Source organism: Salvelinus namaycush, chromosome 10, assembly GCF_016432855.1.
Source record: "Salvelinus namaycush isolate Seneca chromosome 10, SaNama_1.0, whole genome shotgun sequence".
Taxonomy (NCBI): Eukaryota; Metazoa; Chordata; class Actinopteri; order Salmoniformes; family Salmonidae; genus Salvelinus; species Salvelinus namaycush.
This window is the reverse complement of record NC_052316.1, coordinates 14,814,642-14,824,831: the sequence shown is the minus strand read 5'-3', so window position 1 is coordinate 14,824,831 and position 10,190 is coordinate 14,814,642. Positions and strand designations below refer to the sequence as shown.

The 10,190-nt window shown below is 43.1% G+C and overlaps 1 protein-coding gene across 1 annotated transcript; it reads left to right on the top strand.

The window, feature by feature from the left end:
• The first annotated feature begins 926 nt into the window (after window positions 1–926).
• LOC120054443 (mitochondrial import inner membrane translocase subunit TIM44-like) lies at window positions 927–9,684 on the top strand. Its single transcript, XM_039001861.1, has 13 exons — window positions 927–968; window positions 1,603–1,707; window positions 2,614–2,790; window positions 2,975–3,055; window positions 4,579–4,728; window positions 4,973–5,109; window positions 5,360–5,445; window positions 6,579–6,671; window positions 6,778–6,902; window positions 7,275–7,325; window positions 7,503–7,592; window positions 7,689–7,799; window positions 8,385–9,684. The coding sequence occupies exons 1-13, from the start codon at window positions 939–941 to the stop codon at window positions 8,502–8,504; spliced, it is 1,356 nt and encodes a 451-aa protein (XP_038857789.1). The 5' UTR covers window positions 927–938; the 3' UTR covers window positions 8,505–9,684.
• The last annotated feature ends 506 nt before the right edge of the window (window positions 9,685–10,190 follow it).

Genomic DNA, 10,190 nt, shown 5'->3' with positions numbered 1-10,190 from the left:
TGTTGTCCCCGCTGTTACTCACACTCGGCCTGAGGTAGTTCTCTGCAATAGGTGAGGGGATGTCATCTGATGCATCCATATCCTTCAACACAGAAACAATCATTAATAACTGGCTAGCTATCTGAAGAACGATCATTTGGCTAGGCAAGAAGTTACTAAACTTGTGTGAGTAAACTATGGAATAGAGTGGAGAAGCAATTTGTTTATCATAGCAACATGTGATGGGAGCTAACTACTTTCCTCAATGAATGTCAGTTCAAATGCCTTGGTGGTCAGGAGATTAGAAATCCCTCGTGTGATGCTCTAAATGTAGTCTGCCGGTTCTTTTTGTACAATACCTTCTCGAAGAGGGAAGCTTGTGAGTTCGGAGAGAATCCCATATGTTCTTTGAAAGTAAAAGCAATGGTATTGCGGAAATGTTTGCTAGTTAGCTTGCTAATGTTGGATAAATATCTAGCTACCTTGACCTCGAGCCTGTCGCTGCAGTGTCCAAATTTTCACCCATCTTGTATGGGTTAGCGTTTTTTTTTAGCATCCGCTTATTTTCTTTCTCATTCAGCATATGGACCAGAGCCTAAAGCGGCAGTGATACAGTACTTGCGCATTATCAGGCATTACTTATTTGTATGTGTTGCTGTCGGTGTCTGTTTGTTTACTTTTATACAAAACCAAAGATTCTTATAACACATTGTTCTATCCTTGTCCGAGCCATAGTTGGCGCTACTGCTAACACCTCTCCTGGTCTGGATTTTTGCTGTTGAAAATAATATATTTTTAATCATGATGCATGCATCTGCCTATGTGACAAAGTTGGTGCTTTCATCCGACCCGAACTATTTATTTTTCGCTTAAGGCGAAAATGTCCAACTTTCTTCAGGCTCCTCCACATATACGTCAGAAGGTCATCAGCGGGAAAGGTCACAGGCAATGCAACCAAGATGGCGGCCTCCTTGTGTCAGTGTTACCAGGTTAGTTGTCATTAAAACATATTTTTCCACATTGTCTTTTAACCAGAAATAAGTAACTTAATATATTATTGAAAATAGCGATGGAATACTTATATACTCGAACCGCCTTCTCCACTGCAATACGTTTTAACGCCGAATCAGACTAATTTAGCAGCAAGACTTCTCTGAATGGAATCTTGTGTCGTGCCGGTGTTTGGCCCTTGATTCATAACCGTATAAAATGTGTACCAAGCAGTAGTTTGCTGCTCTCTCTGCACATTTCGAATATGCATCATTTACACTTTTGCACACTTATTTCAATAGCATAGACAGATGACATGGATATCGTTTACATGTCACATTCAATTGCACAAGACTCTGAAGGTTTTTTTTAACCCTCAAAGTAATTTTTGAAAATGAAATAAAACTATAGGCCAAAGTTAACAATTGTAGCTAGTAGGAGGAATCTGTTAATTTCATAAGCAATAAAGGCTATGTTGTCTTCAACATTTTTGCAATCATAATCTCTGAGGTGGCAACATCAATTCTCTTGGGCACTTAAATTGTAGGTCTAACAAATCTTCTCTGCCAATCATAATGTGGCCAGAACACAATTTTATAATGATTATTTCTAATTGTGTATTTCTCTCTCTAGCTGTGTGTCAGAAGAAGTTTGCTTGTCTCCAGTCCTTCATATTTGCTCCTACACAACAAACCTCATGTATACAGGATATGTGGGTCTCTCACAAGTTCTTCACAGGTAACAGTGACTGTTCCCCCTTGTGATAATCATTAATTGCGTACTAGTAGCATTAACATTCAAAGTGCAGGCTGTGTGTAAATCCCATTTCTGCTTTAGCCAACTTGTCTTGTCCAACAATGTACTCTTGTTGAATGCAGAAGTAGTCAGATAACCAAAATTCTTTGATTCCTATGCAGAAATACACGACCAAAAGTATGTGTACACCTGCTCGTCATACATCACATTCTAAAATCATGGTCATTAATATGGAGTTGGTCCCATCTTTGCTGCTATAACAGCCTCCACTTTTCTGGGAAGGCTTTCCACTAGATGTTGGAACATTTCTGCGGGGACTTGCTTCCATTCAGCTACAAGAGCAATAGTGTGGTCGGGCACTGATGTTGGGTGATTAGGCCTGGTTTGCAGTCAGTGTTCCAATTTATCCCAAAGGTGTTCGATAGGATTGAGGTCAGGGCTCTGTGCAGGCCAGTCAAGTTCTTCCACACCTATCTCAACAAAACATTTCTGTATGGACCGCTTCAGCACTCAACGGTCCCGTTCTCTGCGCTTGTGTGGGCTACCACTTCGCGTCTGAGCTGTTGTTGCTCCTAGACGTTTCAACTTCACAATAACAGCACTTATAGTTGACCAGGCCAGGAATTTGACAAGCGGTCTTGTTGGAGAAGTGGCATCCTATGACGGTGCCACATTGAAAGTCACTGAGCTCTTCAGTAAGGACCTTCTACTGGCAATGTTTCTTTGGAGATTGCATGGCTGTGTGCTTGATTGTATACACCTGTCAGCAACAGGTGTGGCTGAAATAGCTGATTCCACAAATTTGAATGGGGTGTCCACATACTTTTGTGTATATATAGTGTGTGTTCCCCTTTCTCCAACTCATGCAATGCCTATATCTTGCTCTAGGTACGATATGCATCAGACAGGGGAGGTGGCCGAAAGGGCTTCTTTGGGGGGTTCTTGGACAACCTCAAGCAGGAGCTCAGCAAGAACAAGGAAATGAAGGAGAACATCAAGAAGTTTCGTGAGGAGGCCAAAAAGTTGGAGGAATCAGAAGCTCTGAAGCAAGCTCGGAGGAAATATGTAAGTGCTGCCATCCTTTGAACAGCTTTATTCCTTGATCTTCAGGTGGACATTTGTGGCCCAGCAAATAATTTGAAGCGCATGTCACGTGTTGTTTCATTGTCACATTGGACAAAGGATGTTGTTATGCAGGTTGGATTGAATAATTACTTGACTTCTTTCCTTCACTATTTTACTTCCTTAGCAAACCATAGAGTCTGAAACTGTGAAGACGTCTGAAGTTCTGAAGAAGAAGTTAGGGACCTTCTCAGAGACTGTGAAAGAGGTACATGGATTGCTGTTTAGTTACTCATCAGCCTTGATGACTAAACTTGAGCATGGTAAATGTAGAGCTGCATGCTGTCAATTAAATGGAAACATTGACATGAATTATATAGTGCCATCGGAAAGTATTCAGACCCTTTGACTTTTTCCACATTTTGTTACGTTACGGCCTTATTCTAAAATTGATGAATAATTTGTTCCTCTTATTTTACCCCATAATGACAAAGCAAAAATAGGGTTTTAGAAATGTTTGGAAATGTATTAAAAATAAAAACAGATACCTTATTTACATAAGTATTCAGATCCTTTGCTATGACACTCAAAATTGAGCTCAGGTGCATTTGTTTCCATTGATCATCCTTGAGATGTTTCTACAACTTAATTGGTGTCCACCTGTGGTAAAATCAATGCATTGATTTGGAAAGGCACACACCTGTCTTTATAAGGTCCCACAGTTGACAGTGCATGTCAGAGCAAAACCAAGCCATGAGGTTGAAGGAATTGTCCGTAGAGCTCCGACACAGGATTGTGTCGAGGCACAGATCTGGGGAAGATTACCAAAAAATGTCTGCAGCATTGAAGGTCCCCAAGAAAACAGTGGCCTTGATCATTCTTAAATGGAAGAATTTTGGAACCACCAAGACTCTTCCTAGAGCTGGCCGCCTGTCAGTAAAACGCACATGACAGCCCACTTGGAGTTTTGCCAAAAGGTACTTAAAGACTCTGACCATGAGAAACAAGGTTATCTGGTCTGATGAAACCAAGATTGAACTCTTTGGCCTGAATGCCAAGCGTCACATGAACCATGGGGGTGGCAGCATCATGCTGTGGGGTTTGTTTTTCAGCGGCAGGGACTGCGAGACTAGTCAGGATCAAGGGAAATATGAACCAAGTAAAGTACAGAGCGCTCAGGACCTAAGACTGGGGTGAAGATTCATCTTCCAACAGGACAATGACCCTAAGCACACAGCCAAGACAATGCAGAAGAGTCTTCGGAAAAAGTCTCTGAATGTCCTTAAGTGGCCCAGCCAGAGCCCGGACTTGAACTCGATCGAACATCTCTGGAGAGACCTGAAAATAGCTGCGCAGCGACGCTCCCCATCCAAACTGACAGCGCTTGAGAGGATCTGCAGAGAATAATGGGAGAAACTCCCTAAATACAGGTGTGCCAAGCTCGTATCGTCATACCCAAGGAGACTCAAGGCTGATTTCGCTGCCAAAGGTGCTTCAAAGTACTGAGTAAAGGGTCTGAATATTTATGTAAATGTGATGTTTCAGTTTTTTATACATTTGCAAAAATGTCAACCTGGTTTTGCTTTGTCATTATGGGGTATTGTGTGTAGATTGATGAGGGGGGGGGGAACTATTTAATCAATTTTAGAATAAGGTTGTAATGTAGCAAAAGTTAAGGGGCCTGAATACTTTCAGAATGCACTGTATGTAGGTCTATATCTTCGGCATGTCAACAGAAACGGTGTGTGTGTGTGTGTCTGAGACAAAAAGTTAGTGTCTGCTTGTTTTTAGGGTCTGGAAGAGGTCAGTCGTACAGATATAGGGAGGAAGATCAAGGAGGGCGTGGAGGAAGCAGCGAAGACAGCCAAGACGTCTGCGGAGTCTGTGTCCAAGAGTGGAGAGAAACTGGGAAAGACCGGTGCCTTCAGGGCAATATCTCAGGTGAGAACTGGATAGGTTCTCCAAGGTCCAAAAGGATCAATTCAGCACTTCAAAGTCAAATACTGGGTTTGGTCATGTTCACTGCATTATAGAAATCACTTGCTCCATTTTTTTGGGGTTGTCACTGCATAAACTAAGCAAGTCAAATGATCAGGAGGGAATGTACAGAGACAACCCATTGCTTAGGGAGCTCATCACAACAGCCCATGCATTTCCCTAAAGCCTGCTGTATGTGCACATACAGGGTATAGAGAATGTGAAGAAGGAGATTGATGACCTTAATCAGAGTGGGCCCTACCGGGCCCCCAAAAGACTACGGAAGAGGAGTGACTTTTCATCTAAGGCTGCAGAAAATGAGAACAAGGTCTTCGAGGCCAATGAGTACGTGCTGACAGTCTCCCACTCTCATTCTGTTTCGGTAGAGCTCTAGATTTTTATTTGAGCAGAATTATCTTTAGAACTCAAAATTTGTCTATCAGACAAGCTCAATATCACACAATATTTATCAGTGCCCAAATTGCACTTGCAGGTATAATTTGGATTCACAGTAAGGGTGAAAATGAGTTCTAGTCTAGATAAGTGTGTGTGTAGTGGCATGGCCGTGAGCACTGAGCAGTGATCTGTTTTCTAGGGAGGCCATGGGGGTGGTGCTGCACAAGGACTCCAAATGGTACGCACAGTGGAAGGACTTCAAGGATAACAACATGGTTTTTAACAGTAAGGACAGCCTGTCTCACTATCAGTTTGTTAATCTTTCTGATGTCTGCCGTAGTCATTGCAGTCTAAGTATCACCCTTTCCGAATCATAATGTAGGAAGATGATGATATTTATATGATGAAGACTGAGTTATTACTCTAAAATATTACATTATTGCTACGTCAAAGAATGGTATGAATGTCTGCCACTGTAAAACGTTTGTCCAGTAGATGGGGCTAAGTGTATAAACTACCTATCAGTGGCTTAGTGCTTGTTACTCTGCTGGGTGTGGTGCGTTTATCTTTACTAAGTGCCCTTTGTCCTTAACTTTTGACTTTACCTTGAACATTTCCAAATTCGAACTGTCGTCATGGTTGGCAGTCAGAAACGTTCCGGTCTCCAAAATCATAGTCTTGAGGGTGCACATTGTAAGGGATCCAAACCTAGTGTAGACAGGGATCCCTCTGCTAGCTGATTGACTGCTGTATCAGACGGGTGAACAGTGTCCTGCTCCTATTAAAACCCTGGTGCTAATGGGCCCTCACTAACGAGCAGCAGGTAATGGGAGCCCAGGGACTTCCTAGGGGTCGGGGATGAGAGACTGGGGAGCAGTGGCTTTTTTTTTTTACTAGGAGCCTTAAACGACTGTTCCTGTTGTGGGTTTTTACCGTAGCTTTATACAGGGAGCAAGCAATTAAGCATTACCTAAGGAAACTGCACCGACTATAAATCATGTTTCTGACTTGTGAAAAGGAGCTATGATTTACAGTAAGGACATTGTGCTGAGTCTATAGAAATAAATTGTATCAAGTTTCTTATTGTCACATCACAACTTGCCTAACACTGTAAATACATCATGGAATGTTGGTACTGCGTGTGTTATCAGAGAATGTGCCAGCGAAGTACAGTAAGTAATCAATCACATATCAGAGCGATACTGTACAACGACCCACAGCTCAGTCCCTGTGTTTGATCCATACAATACAACTCAATGCCCTGACCTTGGGGTAACACTACTTATGCTATGCTACTTATGCTACTTATGCTACTTATGCGAGTCCAAATGACATCTTCCCCCAGCCTGTTACTCTTTGTTTGATGTTGATGCACTGCAATTAACTGAGATGACTCACTATTTGCGTTCTCTTCCCAGGGTTCTTCGAAATGAAGATGAAGTACGATGAGAGCGAGAATGCCCTCGTCAGAGCGTCTCGTGCCGTCACAGATAAAATGACCGACCTTCTAGGTAACCTACTAACTTCTCCATGCCACCAACCCTAACCCCAATCACGTATTTGGTTAGTGGGCTCGGTCTTTGTTCTTGTTTTAAAGTTGTGTGTATGTCTGGTCAGGTGGGCTCTTCTCCAAGACCGAGATGTCTGAGGTGCTGACAGAGATTCTGAAGGTGGATCCGTCGTTCGACAAAGATGTCTTCCTCAAGCAGTGTGAATTTGACATCATACCCAACGTCCTGGAGGTAAAGAAATATCTTTCCTCCCCTGACATTGGTGCGGTACAGATTGTGTTGAAGGCACAGTGGGAAAACAGATCTCATTTTCAGAAAACAGATTCTCATTTTGAGCTGAAGACACTCGGGGGAGAGAACCCTCCATGTAACAGTTGTATGTCACTGCAGTTAATAGAGACACTATACACATTACTAGAAACATTAGTCTGTCTCACTTAAATCTGATGAATATCCAGACAAATTGTAAAATCAATGCAGCACTTCTTTCCCCGCTGTCCAGATACATTTTTTTTGTCTATGTCTGCAGTGCCTCTTGAGGTGTGGATATCACCCTACTCTGACCTCTCTGTCTGCATTACCTCTCTGTCTTTCTGTCTGCAGGCTATGATCCGAGGGGAGCTGGAGGTTCTGAAGGACTGGTGTTATGAAGCGGTAAGCACTTTTTTTATTGACCAGTTTATCGACTATTCATTTGGACACCGGCTGAAGATGAATTGATTATTTTTGAAGTACTGTAAATGTAGATCTGCAATAGTGATGTTGAGATTTTCAGTTAAAAAAAAATCCTGCCCTTGTTGTTCTTAACCCACACCTCTCTGTCTTGTGTAGACTTACAGCCAGCTGGCCCACCCCATTCAACAGGCCAAGGCTATGGGTCTGCAGTTCCACTCTAAGATCCTGGACATAGACAACATTGATGTGAGTTACCCTAGGCCTTTTACGACCGTCTCATCCTAATATTTGTTTGTGGGATTTGCTTTTCTACTAGTGTATTTTAATTGTGTGTGTGTTCAGCTGGCCATGGGGAAGATGATGGAGCAGGGTCCAGTGCTGATCATCACCTTCCAGGCCCAGCTGGTCATGGTGATCCGCAACACTAAAGGAGACGTCATAGAGGGAGACCCTGTGAGTAGAATACACCCTCCATCTATACTCTGGAAATGAGGATCAATTGTAAAAGTATTCAAACAGGGCTCTGTTTGTCTCTGAGCTTGGCTAATCAGACATGGCAATGTTTCAGACCTGGGGGTGCATCTCTTATAGTCTAAAATGGCTTCCTCCCTTTATCTTTCGAATGAGCGAAAGAGAGGAAGCCAGACTAGTCTATTGAGCCCCTGCCGACTGTCAGCCAGACTCCACATGAAAGCCTCCTGAGCTGTAAATCTGTCTGATAGGCCAGTGAGGGCACCTCAGGGAGTCTTTGGATTGGAGGAGGAGGGGGGAGCTGGGCCTAATGGGAGGGCATCCACTCAGCCGCAGGAAACTGGCACTCCCTCAGTCTACCGCAAGGCACTGCCAGGGGATTTAGGGAGGCTGGGCGTTTTATTTGTTCTATTGTTGATGATAACTTTTTTCCCCCTTTGTCTCTCACTGAGAGGATAAGCTGGACAGGCTAGCAGGGAGGGTTGTACACTTTGGACACCTGCTCAAAAGCATTGAAAAGTGACTTAATTTTCAACTTGCCAATACCTTTGTCTGTTTGGCCCACAGGACAAGGTGCTGAGGATGATGTACGTGTGGGCCCTGTGTCGAGACCAAGAGGAGCTGAACCCCTACGCAGCCTGGAGACTCCTGGATATCTCTGCCTCCAGCACTGAACAGATCCTCTGAGACCAACACACACATACACCTAGGGCTGGAAGACTGAGGAGAAGAGGAGGCGGGCTGGACGGGGGAGCATGGAATTACCACAGGGACATGAACAAGCAGTGCTGACCCTTTCAGCAACCCAGCTAACTCCTCCTCCAGCATGGTTTTGGGTGGCCCACTGTGGACTGCCTCTTATGGCTGCCCCTCATGTACAAGACTGGTAGTCTTCACAGACCAGGATAGAGGAGGCCCAGACTGGATAGACCTGTGTTCCCACTGGGTGACTCTAGGGGCAGTAGTCCACTCAGAGCAGTCGCTCTGTCCTTCTGTCTGTCACACCATGGTCAGATAAGTTGATACTGTCCTCCTCTCCTAGACATAATTATGTTAACTGGAGGATTGAGGATAAAGTGAAGGGTGTCTTTTAATGCTTCTCTGTTGATCTCTTCCCAGTTTGGGGAGGACATTTTGGATGCCATGTGGTCCACTAGTGCCCTATACACACATTTGTATGATAGCCCAGTCTAATTATTGAATTGAGAAAATCTATATTATTTTTTTTTAAACCCTGCTTCACCTTCAGACATTTTGTTTGAGGAGTTTTTTGTACCCATTTGCTGTAAAATGTTTAGGCTTGCCTTAAATAAACTTGGAAATATCTGCTGATATTTGACGGCAAACTGTTTATTATTAAAACCTCAACGAATTGGGACTTCAATGTATGGCATGAGCTTATTTTTTTTTTTAAATATATATATTTTTTGAGGACAAATCCTAAAAGATTTTCTGTTGAACCAAATATTAACACTATTGTTTTAGTGTCACTAATTAGCATTCAGCCATTTAGCATCTGTGAACTTGGTGGTATGGCACACAGTAGATTTGGAATTCCAATGTTTTTTATAAGGCCTCCAAACAACGCCATGCTGCTAAACAGTCCTAACACAATGGTGCCACACAAGGGGCTAGTCAGACCTCATTATTAATAGAGACAGATGTTTATGTACACGTGGATCCACCACTCTTCTGACAACTCATTGTATTGTGATTTGCTGCTATTTAGCTTTTTCCCCCCTGAGATCAGTGTATGTCATACTTGAGTGTTTGTTTTTATATCAAGCCCACTTGGCATAGACAGAAGGCTCCACATATTGGGGATTTTTATGATGGTAGTTTCTCATTACGTCATGGCCAAAATGAGTCAACTTAATAAACTTTTCTGAATTCCAACCATGTTATTTGTTTTTAATGCTAAACTTGTTTTGGTTTATGTAACTTGTTGAACTTCAGCCCATGAGTGTCATAACAGGTAGATGGCTGCCATTTTGAAACCTGAGAATGAGCACACTTGTAAAGTTTCCCAACTGAGGATGTGCACGCTTTTTATTCTCTGACGGAAGAACAGAATATATTTCAAAACAGAGAGACAATATGTTCTATAGACTCCCTGTAAGCCAGTGTCCTTACTTGTCCTTTCCTGCATGTGAAAGTCTGACTGTAGAGAACGCTACAATACATGGAAAGTAGGCCTTATCATGACTGATGTCACCCATTACCCCTGTGAGGGCGTCCAGCACAGCTAGTGGAATGCAGAGCAGCGGGGCTTGCTGAGAACGGTGGGTGGATGTGGATGCTACCAGCTTTGATGCACCAGGATTGATTACCCGGGCCTTGGAAAAATTGATGAACAAGCCCACCTCCTGCCTA